Raw genomic sequence first — 19,075 nt, forward strand, 5'->3', positions numbered from 1 at the left:
ATAAAAAATAAAATAACAGGAGAGTTTCAAAGTTGCTTAGGCTATTGTGTGCAAACTTTTTTTCTTACCACATGCCAAACTAATAACATGGATGTCAGCATTAAAAGGTATAATTACTGTATTCTGCTGTGCAAATTTTGTTTGTGATGAAAATAAAAGTACATTTTTATTTTATCTACAGATCAATGCATTTCTTACAGATTTCTGCTCATTCAAAATCAGATACAGATTAAGTAACACTGTAAGATTACCATTGTTTGAATGCATTATTGCAAAAGCAATTGCGTGTGAATGTGCTGTAACTGTTTAAATCATGCTTCGACCCGAAAATATTAAGTAAAAGGAACAAACTCTTTGAGAACTAACCTATAACTTCCCGCTCGGCTATTGTCGTCATTGTAACCTTCTGATTTGAGAGATCCATCTGTATCAAGCTATAGTTAAATATGTTTAATGTGAATACTTGCTAAATATGCAGTTATATTATGGGCCGTTGGCATGAATTGTACTCGTGATGGAGCGGTGGTGGAGCGCTCTTGGAGCTAGTGAAAACCACAACGCTCCGACTTTTAAAAAATCCGCTCCTCGCTCCTGTCAAAATCATACCGCTCCACTCCACGCTCCGCTCCCACTCCGCTCCGCTCACATACTCTGGTGCAGACGCGGAACACACAGAATTCACCACAAAGTGTAAACAACCCGAGATCACGGTTTACCAACCGTGACAGCATTCCCTGGGAGTCAAAGTTGTCATCTTGGGTCTGCTAGCGAGATGCTGTACCAGGAATACAGATACCATCCAAAATAAAGGGAAAAAAAGAAACTCAAACAAATGGTCCATATCGAAACTCTCCAAATGCTTGTCATCAATTTTCATTCCTTTTTCTGATTGTGCACGTTTTAGCAGTTAAGGAAACACACTTCTTCGAGAATTACGGAAGACGGTAAATCTTGTACCCAATTTATGGAGGTTAAAGGTGCCATCTGTAATGTTTGGCAAAAAAAAAATAAAGTTATACTCCATATTCCATACCAGATGGGGGCAGTATGCCTCAATCAAGTGAATTGGTCTACTCTAGAGTAACAAACGAGAAACGGCATAGTCTCTATGCTCCGCCCCTACTTACAACAACACTACAGCCATAGCCGAAGCCTAACTGTGCATTCACACCGCCGGCGTCTAGAGTGTCAAAAATCACTCTTGCCGCTCTGCTCACGACACTGCAGAAAGATCTGTGAGCGCTCAGACGCTCTAACGTAGATCTAATGCTTATTTTGTATTTAAAGCGGCCGCAAAGCAAACAAGCTTGTTGATCTCGTGCAGACTAACCACAAGGAGTTATAAGTTAACCTCATTAAATGTTGTGGACGAAATCCTTTACTAAAAATGAACAATCTCAGACACCTTGGTCCACGTATCACTTTTAATAATTTTTTTATGTCCCTGTACGCAAACAGGGACACATCATAGATTAATACAAACGCTAAACAGCAATAATCAACCTGTCCTTTATTCTGCTTGGGAACTAATGTGCCAACTCTCAAGCATTCACCGTGAGACACACGCAATTGACTCTTTCCACACGCTTTCACGCCACACATCAATTTTTTCACGCACAGAAAAACCACAAAGCAAAGAGGACACGGAGACCAACAGACTAGACAGAGCAGGTTAGTTATGATATAATAAAACGTTAAGTTATAGCTAGCTAATTATCAAACGCAGCTACGGTTAGCCATCGCTAACATTAGCACGTTTATCGAACAGCCTTCGATACATTTCTATGTTATAACTTCCCGAAAACAAATACACAAACATATAAAACAAACTTCTAGCCAAATACTAACAGCATCTAACTTACCAATGCAAAAGAAATGTTGCAAGTTCGGAGTCAAACCTCATTTCTTTCAGGTCCATCAGTTGTCTCCAGCGATTAAAAGCAGTGCCGATGTTTACTCTGGTTCGGCTCCTTTTCTTATCGGATTTGATTTGTGATTCCGAGCGCGGTGGTGGTCTATTGCCAAGGGCTTCAGTCGTCCTTTCTCTCTCTTCCCTGACCTGAAATGAAGTACTGGGCTGTACTTTCCACATGATGGACATCAGGTTGAGGCACGCCGACAAGCCGTGCGAGTTATTCGTGTATTGCAGGTTGGCTGGTGGTTCTGTTGCCCACATATTGCCTCCCATGGCTGAAACTGGTATTACGTCACCTGTCGGGCCGGGGCTAGTAATGCTAATGCTAATTAAGGTTGATATCTCTGCAGCACTATAACTTGACATTTTTTTAATGACATCATCGCCCTTATTTCTTCTCATTCTTTTGATGCGTGTAGGTCATGTTATGGATATTTTTACCTCAATTTTTGCACATGGCACCTTTAAACTTAGAGCACAGTTTCATTTTTCACAGTGCTAGTGTGATTATTCATACAGTCTGAGGTCTGCCACAGAACCCGAAACCAACACAGAGAGAGTGTGTGAGAGAGAGAAAGTGTCTCTTAGATTCACACACTGCTGACTGCTAAATGAATGGAAAGGCAGTGGTCTGTCAGTGTGTAATTCACTGATATCCTGTTCTGAGGAAGTGCAGCCTAATGGATCCAGGGTTTCATTTAGAAGCTAAATGCTGATGCTAACGGCACTCTGTGTCCTGTACCGCTGGGCATTTAACATGCTTTTCATGTCATCACAACTTCTTTCTGAGACATTAGCAACTTGACAAAAGGAATGTTCAGAATAATCAATCAGTCATTGTTGAGGAATAAAAATAATTACACTGATTATAAGGCAGCACTATTGATATTCCTTAATATTTGCCATTTGCTAGTTGTTCATCTTCTTCTTCATTACTTTTTTCTTGTTTATCTTTTTGTCCTTGTTCATTTTTGTCCTTCATTTTTGTCTTTCTTCTTTTCCCAATCCTTTGTCTTCGTCTTCTTTTTCTTGTTTTTCTTCTTCATCTTTGTTCTCTTGTCCTTGTTCTTTGTTGTCATCTTCGTTTTGATCATTGTTTTCTCCTCCTCTGTGTCATTGTTGTTCTTCCGTTTATCTTGTAATCATATCTTGTCCCGATTAATGTTCTTTTTAATCTCTTCATCTTGTTTTTGTTTTTCTTCTGTTTACCTTGTCCCTATTGTTCTTTTTCTGTTTATTTTGTTATTGTTAATGTTCTTGTTCATCTGTTTAGCTTGTTTTTGTCCTTTTTTGATTGTTTTTCTTTTGTTTTTGTTGCTGCTCTTCATATTCTTGTTCTGCATTGTTTTTGTTATTATTAAAAAGCCTGACAAACTCAATGAGGGTCTTCTAAGTGAAGGAACAGAATCAAAAGGCCTTTGGGATTCCATGACCAGGTGAGTCTTATTATTGAAGCATTAATCACATCTTAGATCACTTCTTAAAAATCTAGAGGGGCACAACACAAAATTTCTAAATTTCTAAAAATATCACAGGCACAGAATAACTGACTGCAAGATCTTTGCGTGTGGCTGGGTCTGCAGTGAATCTTTGGCTACAGATTTCTACAGAATGTGAAAGTCCATAATTTACAGAGTTCTACAAATACCTGATAGTTTGATAAGGGACTCTCTATTACCAGTGTGATAAAAAAGATCTGCAGATCCTGGTCAAGCCTGTCTATGACTGTGTTTGTCTTGATGTAAATACACACACTACCGTTCAAAAGCTAGAAGGTTGTAAAATGATTACACGTTTTTGTAAGAAACCTCTTATAATCAACTAATCTGCATTTATTTGTTCAAAGCAAAGTCAAAACTGTAATATTGTGAAATAGTATTACAATGTAAAATAATAATAATAATAATAATAACAATATGTAAAATTTTATTTATTCTTGTCGTAGCAAAGAAATATTTCAGCAACTCTTACTCCTGGCTTCATTGTCACATGATTTTTGTGAAAACTGTCCTTTATGTATAAAAGTATTAATTTATTTAAAACCCCTGACCCCAGACTTTTAAACAGTAGTGTAATTTTAATTTTGCATATAAAAATGCAGTTGGTTTGCATCTTATTTAACAGCTCTGCATATTACGTTTTATGATCTGTCTCCTTTTTTCTTTGCTGTCTTTGAGAACTGTGTGGAGCTCTTTGGAGAAAAGGTAGGGAACATGATCTAAATTTTTCTCTCTTACTTTTTCTTGCATCAGTTAACACAGCAGAATTTCAGTTAGTAGACTGATTTACTGTATCTTTTTCATTGAGTTTCCTCTCAGCTTGATTTTAACACATATTGTTCTCATTTAGAAATAGTTTGCCAAGTTGTTTCGAAATTCTACCTTCTCTCAGCGGTGTTACATCACCTTCATCCACATTATTACAAAAAACTCATATCGCCTTTTTTTGGGGGGGGGGGGGGGGTGTTGCTTGGAAACAGGAGATGGAAACGTTCCAAAGATGTGATGCTTACTATTCAAAAAATGCTCTGATGTGAATATCGTTGCAGAGGCAGCAGGTGAGATCTTGGCTAGGGTGGTTGTGGAAAGCTGCAGATGGCACTTGGTTTTGATGTGTGGTAATGATGGAGGTTGAGATCTTCAGGAATCTCTGAACCTTCACAGTGCATAACATACTGTCAGTCATTTAATAGATCCACAATCTCTGTGAAAGCTTAGTCAACAATAGATAAAATAAATTGTACTGTCTCAAAACCTAATGGGCTGAACTTCAGTGAAAAGTTTGAGGTCATTAAAAAAAATTGTTCAACAAGTATGCATTGATCAGATCAAGTTTTTTGACAGAAGTATGTGCTTTTGGGTCTCTTGCAGCTTTGCCGTGGCTTAGTGTGGACGAGGATAACAAGAAGGAAGACGTTCTCAACATTTTCTCAGTGGCCTCCTATACAGAGTAATGATGCTTCCTTCAACACACCAAAACCCCGGTCAAGTTCTGGTTCCCTCCAAAGATACCTCTTCCCCTCATTAAAGGTAAGATTGCTACCATTTTGCTATCGATGGCTGTCGTACACATACATAGCAAGAGCTGGCTGAAATTACCATTTACAGTTTGACTGTGTGAGGTTATTTTTGAGAATCAGGGTACACAGTTTTTTTTTTTTAGTTTATTTATTTTTAATATGTTTGTGTACAAATGAACATTTCTGAGGAAGAATTAGTTGTTGGTTTTGATGAATTTACTATTTATTTTTTGCCATCAGATTTATATATATATATATATATATATATATATATATATATATATATATATATATATATATATATATATATATATATATATATATATATATATATATATATATATATATATATTATAGTACAACTGTAAAATTGCAATACTTGTACATTTATATATGCCTTAATTTCATTTTCACACATTAAACCATGAGCAGGACAGAAGTCTTTGCAATGCATATGCTACAGCATAAAGTATTAAATGAATGCTTTTCCATAATCGTAGCAATGAAAATGAGGGGAAAATGATCCATGAATGTGTTAATATATATACTGTCTACTGTAGTTTATCCCTTTATGTGTGAAAGGCTTGTGGTTTCCAGTATGAGCTGGTCCAGTATAAGTGGCCTCGCTGACTTCACCAGCAGACAGAAAAGCAGCGCATCTTCTCGGGATATAAGATCCTTTTCCTGGATGTGCTTTTCCCCCTGGCTGTGGACAAGATCATCTTTGTAGATGCTGATCAGATGACCTTACACATGAGAAAACTGTGGTTCTGAATAGAATATGAGCATATATGTGTAAAAAATAGTATGTGAAACAGTATGCATTTAGCAAAAACACGAACTCAGTTCATGTTAAATTCAGTGAGTGGCATCTCAGAATTAAAAAGAAATAGTCAAACTAAAAAATTGAGTGCTTATGTTTTTGTATGTTGATATGCATCCATTCCCAACCTGTGAATCTGATTTAACAATACACGTCTTACAGTTTGGCATTTTTTAATTAATAGCAGCCAAGAGATTTCACAGGCACTTCTCTCTAGCAATTCATCATGTTAGCACATTAACAAATAGTGATATCTTCTAATTGCAAAATATTACCCTGAATACTTCATATTTAGATTGTCAGGGCAGATATCAAGGAGCTGAGAGATCTGGATCTAGAGGGAACCACTTTCTGTGACAGCCGAAAAGAGATGGAAGGCTGCCGTTTTTGGAAGACTGGATACATGGCTTCTCATCTTGGACGAAGGAAATACCACATCAGGTTAGTTCACGAAAAATCTGATTAATTCAGAATATCACTTAACAGTTTTCTATCTTAACCACATTATAGATTATAGCAGTGGTTTTAAATTCCAGTCATCGCAACCCACCACACATTATGTATGTATTTCTTATCACTTTAGAGGTTTGTTTTATTCGACTGTAAGTACCCTGCGAAGTGGACTTCACAGGATATTCCAGTTCGAAAGGGAGCGTATATGTTCCATTCTAAGGGCAATAAAGTGTGTGAGACAGGAATTTAAATTGTATTTATTTACAAAAGTGTATTATGTCACACTTCACACTTCTCTAGTAAGTTGCATCTGTGTGTGAAGACATTGCAGGCTGTGGCATTGCGCAAATCTGTGAATGAATGTTCCAAAATGAAGTAAACTTCAACTGATTTTCCATTCTCAGGGAGTAGGGAGCAATGAACACTGTGTAGGGACCATGTAAATCTGAACACAGTTCATGCATGGAGCTCTCTTCTAACAATCTGCTTATCCGAATCAGGTGTGTCTCCAGGACTGGAAATGAGAACCACTGGATTATAGATTGCTGTGACGTGTTAAAATGTTTTGAGAGGATTCTGTTGTTATATCACATTGTGATGATATGTGTTACATTGAATAAATGCGTCCCTCTTTCTCCAGTGCATTATATGTAGTGGACCTAAAAAAATTCTGAAAGATCGCAGCTGGAAACCACCTCAGAGGCCAGTACCAAGCCTTAAGCCAAGACCCCAACAGTCTGTACAACCTGGACCAGGTATGTGCTTGACATCACACGTTCACCATTAGAGGAGGATGTTCTCTATGGCCGGGGTTTGATGCTAACAGGACCTTCCCAACAATATGATCCATCAAGCAGCCATCAAGTCCCTACCTCAGGAGTGGCTGTGGTTTGAGACCTGGTGTGATGACCGTTCCAAAGCTACAGCCAAGACCATAGATCTGGTCATTATGCATTCACACCACACTGTTAACGGTAAAACAAGAAACTTTTGCATGGTACGCAAATTGATTACAGAAGAGTGATGGTTTGCGGTCACATTAAATGCATTTCAGGGAAATTTTGTGAGCAAAAAATTCACTTTCAACCTAAACCGCTTCCTGTTGGTCATTTTGTAAATTTGTTACCAACCTAAACACAAGCGAAATCTTCATGAAGAACTTTGTGTCATGTTCCAGACCACATAGATTACTACTGAAATGACCAGGAGTCACCAGTGAAATTGTGTCAAACAGCAGTAAATGTGACCTTGCCATGAATGAAGTTATGACAGATTAAAAAGTTTTACAATAATTACTCATTTGTCAAAATGAGTTAATGCATTAGCAAACATATTAAACAAATTAACATGAACTAAGATATGATAAGTATTATTCACTAGTAGTTTATGTTAACAGATGCAGTTCGTTTAGTTAATTAACAAAATCTTATTGCACAGTGTTACTGATAAATGTTGGATTTGAGATATTTTATATCCTCCAGCATAAACCCACATAATGTATTTGGCAATGATTATAACTGCACTGATATGTTTCATTTCACAAAAGAGCACCTTGAGTAGATGAAATGTGAGGTGAAATCCGCTTGAAATGCCTGCAGTCTGATCATAACCAGATTTCTTCATATGACTAATGCACATACATAGAGTGACAAAAATAGCAGTCTCATTTACACCCTTGTCCTCCCTGCCGTCTGCTCCTGGGAGGTGGAGATGGAAACGTCTCATTAGAGATGGCTGTGAGGGCTGCAGCTCACTGCACAGGCTGGACTCAGAAGAGTGCTGACCTCTGCATTCCATCCAGCACTCTCGCCTCATTCATGTATACTAAATGTAGCTGTGAAAGTCTTACTCTGTTGTGTGGGTTTTTTAATTGTTTTACTCAAACATTATATAGGGGATCAATTGTCTAGTGTTACAGTCTGAAAAAAGTTCAGCCCATTGACCAGAAAATAATTTATAGAAGCTTGAATGCCATAATGTTTATTGTTGAGATTCAGTCTCTCAAGTCAAAGCCACTATTTGTCCTTAGCGTTCTTCCCTGACTTGTACATTTAGCAATGAAGATTGTCAATGGGGACTAACACAGTTGCTGCTACTTTACTGCTACTTATCTGATATTTTTAGCCAGTTCATGAACTTGCAAGGGTTCTGGTGTATATTTATAAAAGTCACACATGTCAATATTGTGTACATTCCTCCAGAGGAGACTATAAATGTTCATACTGGCCTTTTTTGTAACAGTTTCAGTAAATATTCTGTTGTCATATTTTAACTGTCAGAGTTTGCAGATACTAATAAATTCACTTTTAAATCGCGTCGATATGTTGAAAGACTGAACACTACCAAGTAGAGCTCTAAAACATACAGTATACAATTGTAGACTATTATGAGGGGAAAATCAAATCCCAATGTTCATTGCTGTCAGGTTGTCAGCTCTGCAGATCCATTCAAAAAAATCTGTATCCCAGTTATTGAGACAGATATTTTACATTCTCTGTTTTATTTCTATAACATCAATGACTATGTACACATTTTTTTTCTATGCCTTGATATTCAAATATTTGGATTTTCTCAGGAATAGTCATTTTTCTATTCTGAAAGGGGATTCAAGTCGTTCATGATATACTGGGTGTTTTAAATTCATTCTTTCTTTTTTAACTTGTTTTTTAAAGAGTTTGATTAATGTAAATGACTCTATGCTCTTCAGTCATAGAGTTTCAGTAAAAACAGACCAACAAGTCCTTGTTAGTTTAAATAAGCATTCATATCTCTTTATTTCATTATTTACAGCATTGTTTGATTCATAGAAAAATAGTATTGTTTTCTATGTACATATTATTCTCAGGAGTTAACAGATGTTACTTTGCTAACAGTCTTGCGCTCCAGACTGCAAGATCCCTGAAAGTATAGCAGCTGCTTCAAAGGAAGATGGTTAGCAGGTGGGGTCACTCGACAGCGTGAGATGTGTGTTTCAAGGCGCTTGTCATGTCAGAACCGTGCCTGTGGGCGGGTTCAGAAGGTGCCAGGTCCTGACTCCAGCACACATCCAGGCCCTAGGTCTACTCAGCCAGGCCTCAGTTGAAATTGAATTTGAAATTAAAAGGTCCAGAACCAAAAGGATTGAATCCCTGGAAGTTGTCCCAGCCACCGTGGAAGTGGTGGTGATGTCCCCCACCCTGCTGACTCTCTGGATCCATGGGGTCCTCGCCCTGGTCAAACTTACTCCTCATCTCTGCAGTCGAACAGAAGAACGGGACCAAATTAAGTGATCACAGAACCTTCACCAAACAAACAGGGTGAAACTGCTGGCTTAAACCAGATGCGGCACTAAAATATACCTGGGTCGGTCAGAACTTCTTTGGCTTGAGCGATGTCGATGAACTTCTTCTCTGCCTTTTTCTTCTCTTCTGCATCCTGGAAATTGTCTGGATGCCACTGCTGCGCCAGCTTTCGGTATGCTTTCAGGATCTCTTTCTTTTGGGCGGTTCTGCAACCACAGCAGTTAAAGAAGAGTGTTTGCTTACTTTAAAATGAGTATTGGGCCTCTGCATCGATGAACAGATGATAGAGAGTTGATGTCTGTGTTTTCTAACCTCTTTACACCCAGGATCTTGTAGTAATCTCTCTTCTGGGACTGTTTGAGGAGCCGCTGTGCTCTTTCTAGGCCCTCCTTGATCTGCTGGTCATTCTCGCTATGTTCTTTAGCACTCTCAAAGTCCCTAATGGCTGCAAAAAGAACACATTTCTGTCACTCCACTTCATCATTTCAAGAGCAATCAGGAGGAAAGAGCATTAAAAATAGCCATTTTGCTCCATCTTTAAAACAGCATAGAACAAAAGTACTGCTGAACGTGAAAAACAAAACCTTTTTCCCAAAGGTCTTTCATAGGAAATTACAATTCTGTGTCTTAGCCTGCGTCTTATTATTAAGGGGATATTTTATAGACTTTTTTTTTTTCAGGTTTTACTAAAATATATGTACAGAAAAACCGTTACAATTGTTCAACTTCGAAAAAAGTTTCCATGTATCCATCTCTACCTTCTTCATATTGGTCATCCTGGAGGTAGGCCTCTGCTCTGTCTTTTAAAGCATTCACATTCTGAGGGTCTGCTTTCAGAACTTCACTGCACACTGAGATGGCTTTGGCAGTTTGTTGGTCCTGAGGAACAAGACCAAAACATTCACTCACATCAGTTAAACACAGGTGCAGTGTATGCTTTGGTGGATGTTGACACCTTGTGGTCAAGCAGCTCAGTCTCACCTTTGACAAACAGTGGCACATGCGTTCTTTGGCATTTAGTGTGAACTGAGGAACATTTGGTTCAGTCTTCATAACAGACTCATATTTACTAACTGCATCGCTGTACCTGTGGATTTAGTAAAACAGTCATTTAGTCTGAAATAACAGTCATTTTTAATTAAATAAATACTTGTATTCAGTAAAGAATATCCTATTTCAAATAAATGCTGTTCTTTTAAGCTGCCCTGTCTATTCATCAAAGATTCCTGAAAAAAAAATCTGCATATCAGAATGATTTCTGAAGGATCATGTGACTGAAATGATTGCTGAAAATTCATCTTTGCCATCACAGGAATTAATTACATTTTAAAATATAGGAAAATAGAAATTAGTCATTTTAAATTGTAATAATATTTCATAATCAAATAAATGCAGTCTTTTTGAGCATAAAAGTCTAATGATGTTCTTTTTTCTTCTTTTTTTTAATTACAGATCCCAAACTGAATGGTAGTTTAAACAGTATGTAATATTATATATCACAATAGTATTATTATAATTATAATAGATGTTATATTTTTATAAATGTTTTGTTTACCATGTTATACATTATAATAATTATTATTATTATCATTTACAAAATACAGCAACAATACAGCATACTTCTCCTGCTGGATCAGTTCCTCGGCAGCTTGTATCTGTTTGTTGAGCTTCTTAACTTGTTTGTAGTGGCTAAAGCACTGCTTATGATCCGGATCCAGCTTCAGACACTCCCTCACCTCACTGCACACACACACACACACGAAAAAAAAAAAACACACATGGATCCAGCTGCTAAAAGTTTATCAGAAATTCAAAATGACTAGAAAAATAACATGATGCCACTCACTTTGGACATGCAGCATAGTGTGGACCTTATTTGTAAAAGTATCTTTGCATATTGCATTTAATTTTACGTACTATTATTAAAATCTTTAGGCAGTATAGAGTTGAGGCCTATATTGTGCAATACACCGGTAGGCTTAGAATGCTTTTGTAGCATACATAAACACCAAACTCCCAGACTTACTGCATTAATAACCATATGTTGTCTTACCTGAGGGACATCTCATGGTCTCCCAAGTTGTAATAGATGGTGCTGAGCTTGTAGAAAGCCTGAGTGTTGTCACTTTTCAGTTTTGAAGCGGCCTTGAGGTCACTGATGGCTTTGCCCATTTCACCCAGCTGAATGAAACACTCTGCCCGCATCTCTCTGGAGTCTGCATCCCAAACACACGTCTGAGAAGATGACAAGCAAATCAAAAGGACTTGAGAAACTGGATTTGAATAATACCTTACTATATGCAATTCACATGATATTTGTTCTGGTCCTACAACGCAGCCATGACATTACCGAACAAAGAGTGCTCTTTACTGAGCGCTAACAATCCTTTTCTGCACCAGGACAAAACCAGGGCGGATCACCTGCAGTAAACAGGAACCTCTAAGCTCTGTTCAAACTTTTGATTTAATAAAGGGAGATGCATTGTGTTATTTTAGTATTTAGTTATTTTAGTGCTACTATTATAGTTTTGTTCATATTGTGAAAAAGATTCTATTTTTAAATTAGCTGTTATTTTTATCTCTTAAAGATGACACAGACAGACCGATAGATAGATAGATGGACTTAACAAAATAAGAAGTGTTGGTTTTAGTTTTAGGTTTAGTTAACAATAATAACCCAGATCCTGGTTAACTCACATCAATGATGATGTCGAGGTGCGAAGCGGCTGAGCCGTGGTCTCTGCGCTTGAAATCGCTCTGTGCCTGAGCCACCAGTCTCTGAATCTCATCAGATTTCTTCAGCTGGCTCTGTGCCTCCTGCTCTTCCCTGCTGCTTGGGTTTGACTTGAGCTGGAAGACAAAACATCCGTGTCATCCTTAAGACAACGAAGAGATAGCAAATGTAAATACAGCAGAAAAGTTGAAGTGTGCAGGTTAAATGAAGCCTTTGAGATACTGAGACTTGAAATATACCCCACTGACTGACCAAACTAAGAATACTCTGCAGAAGGATGAGGAAACTTCAAGGAGAATTCATTAAATATTGTTTCATGTAAGTGATACCATTTAAATATTAATATGTGATATAAAGAGCACTGTCGTTTGCTCAGAGTTTTCAAAGATGAACAAAGAATGTCATCTCAGCACATATGTGGGCATGCTTTTTTTTTTGGTGTGCACTAATCAGAAAACTTGAGGCCAATACAAATAAACTGTATTTAAGCATTGTGTTCAACAGATACTGAGCTTGTTTGCATTTTATTTTTTTCAAAGAATCACTTTTACTGTAGTTTTACAAATATTAAACCATAAACTACAGCAAAATGGACTACACTGTAAAAATTACAGAAAAGATCATATTATACATGTATATAAAAGTGTATATATACACATATAAAAGTTTTAATTCAAAGGTTGTTATTATACAAGTTAAAGGTGTCAGATATTGATCTGACAACCTGTGTCCAATTGGTGCACCTCTATTGCTAATTAAATGTTACGCACCACTTTTTTGAAATCGCTTTCTGCTTCATCAAGTTTGCCATGTTTCAGCAGCAGGTTTCCTCTCTGAAGCCTCGCCTGTGGATTAAGCAGAAATACTGGTTCACTTCTGGTTAACAGGTTTTGGTAAATCATTGTAAAACATTGTACATATTTTAAAGTGTGAGATGATTCTGATTGTGAGAACCCACCGATGTGAAGTCCGGTTTAAGTTCAATGACTTTGCTGAGGTCTGGTAATGCAGATTTGGACTTTCCCATAGCAAGGTACACAGTTGCTCTTCTATAGTATGCCATGTAATTTTTGGGGTCACCATCTGATAATAAAAAATAAAAAAAGTGTGTGGTGTGTGTATACATATTTATAAAATATTTCAAAGATATCATGTATAATATTGATATTTGTATACATATATTATGTATTTATTAAAATTAAATCAAGACATACTACTTGCATAAAAACTGCTTTCTGTGGAAAAGAACACATATCACACAAGATTTCATTAAAGTTCTCATGTAAAAAGATCGAGGACTCACCAACAGCAGCGTGGAAGTGAGAGAGAGCATCTGCCAGCTGTCCTGCGGCCAGAAGCTTCTTCCCCATCTCCAGATGATTCTCAACACCACCAGGCTTCTCACCATTAACTCCTGCAATACGTGTGAAATTCAAATAAGTGTGAAGTCACTCAGTTCAATAAAATATACATGCAGTACCTGCATCATGTTTTCAGTAGTAGACAGTAGAGTACAGTTAGTATGGCAATGACATTAAACCTCAAACGTTTATTAGTAGCTACAAACGTGTTCACTAAAGTCGAGTAGAGTACAACAGAGTCAGGGAGACTAACGGTGTAAGCATTTTAGTGAAGTGAAACAGTGACAACTTGTGATAACATACATGTCGCGGTGGAATCACAGTATTCCTTTAGAGCAGTACAATAGAAAAAAAACATACTATAGACAAAACAACAACACAAATAAAATATAATAATAATAATCATCATCATCTTTAAGATTTAAATGCTTGACATAGCTAGGTCCTCAGCAGCGTGTTTCTGGAATAATATAACAGTTCTCCATACTAAACATCTAAACAGCGAGGATATTTCATCTCTCACTGACTTTGCTTTGCTTTCATGAAAGTGAACACAGAACGTTAGTTTACTACAAACCTGGTTACCTGACCACTTACCTTCGTATCGAAGATCGATCAAAACTAGTAAAAAGGGAACGTAGCTCAGTACTCTGTGTGCCACTGGGTTTATGGTAACCATGTTTACTTCTTTCCTCCGTCAAATCACGGATTCAATGTATGAAGTTCCAGTAGACACTATGGACATTCGCATACTGTAGCTGTCAGGCCATCGGACATCTTGCCCACTGGTCGTGGGTCCCTCTGATTGGCTGATATTTCACTAAACCCCGCCCAACGCGCCCTAAACGGAGGCTAGCCACGGCGTCATTATTTTGGTTCCATTTGCGCTTGCGCGACAGTGAGCGCAGGCATTTAGAGGGGTTACCGTTTTATGTAGATACAGTTTTAAATACAGAACTGTATTTTTCAACTTTTTCAGAGGATATTGTTCTGTAACATGATACATTTAGGCATGTATTCTCAGCATGAATCTTAATTATGTATATATATATATATATATATATATATATATATATATACCAGTAGCCTATATATTTTTTTCTACTCTTCATAATGATTATGTTGATGTTATGTAAATATGCTTTTTGTCCAGACTCAAAATAATAACATTTGAAGTAATTATGAAAAAATAAATAAACAATAACAAATAAAATGTAAAGAAAATCAGAAAGATTTTGTGTTGTTGTTTTTCTCTTATACAAATTAAACACACAAAAGACAAGCATGGAATTGCTGCAGTGATAACTGGTAAAATTGATTTTTTTGTTTGAAGCTGAAACATTTTCCATTAAATTTAATGACAGTGTTTTATCAGTCTCATCATGCTTAGTGTAGCTTTCCATTATCTTGACTGAATAACCACTTTCCCTTTTAAGTGACGTGATTCATGCTATAAAAGGATGATAACCATGAACATTTCACAGACACCTTCATCTAGTGATCAGTAACATCATCAGTCCTGTGAGAAGATCTAATTCCAGGTAAGATTGTCATTTTATAATATAATATATAATACATTATACATTCCACTATTTGCTGTACTAATTACTAATTACTAGCATTGTTTGTGGTCATTTTAAAGAGCTTATCAAAGCATATTGTTGAAATATTTTAACCAACTTTATGGAGCTTACCAAAAAACATTTACAATATAATTATTTAGTTCAATGATCTATGCTAAGCTACATCTAAAAGTTCCACCACCAGACCCAGTGATCGGCTGAATGGATTTGAAAATGTTAAAACTCAATTGTTAAACTCTAGGGTAGATTAAAATTTTTTGTCTATTTTCAAAAAAAAGTGTTCCTTTAAACATTCCATTGTGTGTGTATACATGGCATTTCTGAATTTGGTTGTGTTGTGAGTATTTGCAGCACAATCAGACCTCCGTTTTAACTTCCAAGGAGGCCTTAAAGGAGACTTAAAAATTATCTAATTTTCCACATACAGTATCTTAATGTGAGAAAGAGACTGCAATTTAAAAGATTACGTCCACTGTAAGTTAACCACACAATAACAACATACAAATACTTATAAATATATTTTTAAACATTATTTGTCTAATAAACATGGACTAATGAGATTGGAAATGTTCAACCACAATGTAATAAATTAATTGCATGCTTTTAAGACATTTTAGCAGGCTTTTAGGGTGTTAATGGGGAAAATGAATTATAACTGCAGAGGGGTTGAGCAAAAACACTATGTGGTTTTTGCTCAACACCTCAGGGAAAATATTAAGAGCTTCTCGGAAGGTCATTTAAATCAAATATATCAAATTACTATACTACTATACTTACTATATCAAATTTTTCAGAACCTCATTATCAGCTGATGAGCAACGTCTGCTGTGTGAATCTACAGTCAGATTGTAGGTAAGAGAAAGTCTTCTTATGTGTCTATATTGATGTGTTACAGTTTCTACGAACAATGCCTTTTTTGTGAATTTGGAAAAGAAAAAAAATCTCTGTTTCCAATGTGTTTTCTCATTAAGTCCCATCGTGACGCTATAGCTAATGCAATACATTTGTTTCTTACTGATCTGGTAGAGTACGGTTATATTTTCAACTATCCAAAGACAGAAAATTATATTGATTAGTGCATATCAGTACAAATGGTTATGGTTAATAGTGGTTATTAGTGCAAAATTGTTATGTATTTTATGGCATGCATTCCATTTGAAATTATATGGTCCAATTATTGTGCATTTAAAAACACTGGTTCTTTGTTCATTTAGAAATACGATAACCACAAACAGCATATAAGTACCATTATCAGCTAACAAGTAACAAACTCATTCCAGGTAAGATCATGAAGTGTCCTGTTCATTTTATTAGCTTTGTATTACTGGCTCTGCATTATTATTGTCTTTTATGATAACTAATCTGTATTAAAATAGATCTTTACACAAATGGATTGAGGGTTTTTAGTTTTTAATCATGGTTATCTAAATTTGCTTGATTTGTGAATAGGTAAACTGATGATTAACCAGAATACAATTCTTCTAGAATAAAAAAAAAAAAAAAAAAAATTCAGTTCTTCGATCGAAAGCATGACATTTTAAACATTTCACACAGCCTTGCTGATATTCAGACCAACAAAAAGATTGCGAGTGGGAAATTGCTATTATAAAATTCAGTTAATACAAGTTAATACTGAGTAACTTTTTGAGGTTTTTATCTTAACTTTATGACACTTTCTGCTGCTGTGTGTGGGGGGATACTGCTAAACTAGCTAGTGAGTTTAGCCAACTGTTAATGCTAATAATTCTGCATAATACGGACATTCCCACATAAATCATACGTTAATTACAGTCCATTACATGGACAGTCCAATATATTACATATATTTACACAGTTACAGTCAGAAATGATTGATGTGAGATTGATGAATCTTTAAACAGTAAACTAACCTCAGGTTTGTTGTTATTTCAGACCTAACCTCCAAGACTTTGTGAGACAATGACACAATTCAACATTAATGGCTCTGATGGGTTCAACAAGTCGAGCTTTCCTAATAAAATAGAGTATGCAGAAGCTGTGTTTATCTGGATTTTGAGCCTCTTTGAGATCCCAGTTGTCTGCTTAACCCTGTTTGCATTGTGTTTTCTCATCAAGTCTCATCGTGCTGCTTCAGTTTATGTGATTCATTTGATTCTTTCAGATCTGTTACAGACTGGTTTTATAAATGTATTAACAACCAAATTAGAAAATGCTGCATTCTGGAGTGCATATAAGTATTGTTTGATTGTGGGCATGTTTTTCATGGCATTTATTGCTATTGAAAGATACATTTTAGTTTCTCATCCTCACTGGTACAGATCTCACCATTCAGTAAAAATGTCATGTTTTATTTCTTTTATCATCTGGTTACTGCCTTTGACCTTTGTGAAGATTAGAGATCAAGCCATTTTCACCATGTTTTCCCAATGTCTAGCATGCTTTATCCCTTACTCAGTAATCATTCTGTGTTTTGTTGGTACTTGGAGGAGTCTCTCTCGCACAACATCGTTTACTTCTAATAAGCGGAAATTAATTATGGGCAGTCTGTCTCTTGTGCTGTTTAACTATACATTACTTTTCCTACCCTTCTCTATTACAGGCTTTTGTTTAGTATTTTTGGATCCCCCACCTCCTATTGCTTTTAAAGCTCATATAGTTTGTCATGGTCTTTTGTATCTCAGCCCACTTGCTGACTGTTTATTATACTTGTTCATGAGGAGAGATGCTGACAACATAATGAGGTCTCTTTTATACTGTTGCAGTTCACCACAATCCAGAACATCTAATACAAACACTCATATTGGCTAATAAAAATATCAAACAGCGGTGTACAGGGGTCAAAATTGGCTCTTTGACTGGTCTGTGGCTATGCAGCCCCATACACAACAAACTGCAATGCACTCTGTATTCAGATAACTTTCCATCAGAACCAGCATTAACTTCTTGAGCGATCTAATCTACAATAGCTTGTTTGTTGGATTGGACCACACAGGCCAGTGTTCGCTCCCCACGTGCATCAATGAGCCTTGGCCACCCATGACCCTTTCACCAGTTCACCACTGTTCCTTCCTTGGAGCACTTTTGATAGATACTGACCACTGCAGACCAGGAACACTCCACAAGAACTGCAGTTTTGGAGATGCTCTGACCAAGTCTTCTAGCCATCACTATTTGGCCCTTCTCAAACTCACTCAAATCCATATGCTTGCCCAACTTTCCTGCTGCTAACTCATCAACTTTGAGGACAAAATGTTAGGAGGTGCCTAATATATCCCACTAACAGGTACAATGATGAAGAGATGATCAGTGTTATTCACTTCACCTGTCAGTGGTCGACGAGGGACAGGTGTGGGTGCTTAGGAGCTATGGTGATTAACTTAGGTTAAATGGAGACAAACCAAGGGAACAATGGCAACCATAATTGAACAGTTTATAGCTGAAATGTGTATGTTTCACACTCCAGAACATTAGGTGGGGAGCCTGCACCTTTAACGTTGGTTTGCCAATCTGCCCAAAAATTCAAGAGAAGAAGAAGAACTCTGGCAAGCAGGGAAAGAGGAACTGAATACAGGAAATGAGTACTGAATCAAAAGGAAGAGAAATATTACAAAAAAAAAAAAAAAACGGGTGTATTCCAGAAAGCAAGGTTAACCTACCGTCACATATACCCTGAGCTCTCTCGGTTGATTAACCCAAACCTGGCTTACTTCAGTCAACTCAGAGTATGTTCACAGTTAACACACAAGACATTCTCAACAAAGCATTGAATTGACGAGTCACCATTGTAGGGTATCAGACCTGAATCAGACAATTAAAGATTTGATCGGGAGCATGGTTGAAACTTGAGGAGCTGAATTCCACAGAAAGGCTCAAAACAACAAGATGTTGTAAATCAAATCCTAGCGCCACAAGTCGGAAGAAACACCA

At 36.8% G+C, this 19,075-nt stretch overlaps 1 protein-coding gene and 1 pseudogene across 1 annotated transcript; one reads left to right on the forward strand and one right to left on the reverse strand.

Moving 5' to 3' along the window:
* The window catches only part of LOC128019361 (UDP-glucose:glycoprotein glucosyltransferase 1-like), a 32,741-nt pseudogene extending 25,483 nt beyond the window's left edge, over positions 1-7,258 (forward strand).
* Positions 7,259-8,952: 1,694 nt separating this feature from the next.
* On the reverse strand, positions 8,953-14,391 carry LOC128019859 (dnaJ homolog subfamily C member 3). The gene is made up of 12 exons (XM_052606159.1): positions 14,184-14,391; positions 13,529-13,639; positions 13,184-13,308; positions 12,996-13,070; positions 12,189-12,341; positions 11,545-11,726; positions 11,112-11,231; positions 10,473-10,578; positions 10,250-10,370; positions 9,804-9,936; positions 9,549-9,697; positions 8,953-9,442 (listed from the first exon to the last, which is right to left on the reverse strand). The coding sequence occupies exons 1-12, from the start codon at positions 14,263-14,265 to the stop codon at positions 9,285-9,287; spliced, it is 1,515 nt and encodes a 504-aa protein (XP_052462119.1). The 5' UTR covers positions 14,266-14,391; the 3' UTR covers positions 8,953-9,284.
* Between the last annotated feature and the right edge of the window lie 4,684 nt (positions 14,392-19,075).

This window comes from Carassius gibelio, chromosome A9, assembly GCF_023724105.1.
Source record: "Carassius gibelio isolate Cgi1373 ecotype wild population from Czech Republic chromosome A9, carGib1.2-hapl.c, whole genome shotgun sequence".
Classification (NCBI taxonomy): domain Eukaryota; kingdom Metazoa; phylum Chordata; class Actinopteri; order Cypriniformes; family Cyprinidae; genus Carassius; species Carassius gibelio.

Coding starts and splice junctions, on each gene's coding strand:
- LOC128019859 (XM_052606159.1), bottom strand. CDS start 14,265: ATGGTTACCATAAACCCAGTGGCACACAGAGTACTGAGCTACGTTCCC. Junction 13,071..13,183: donor TTAAACCGGACTTCACATCG/GTGGGTTCTCAC, acceptor CTTAATCCACAG/GCGAGGCTTCAGAGAGGAAA. Junction 9,698..9,803: donor AAGATCCTGGGTGTAAAGAG/GTTAGAAAACAC, acceptor CTGTGGTTGCAG/AACCGCCCAAAAGAAAGAGA.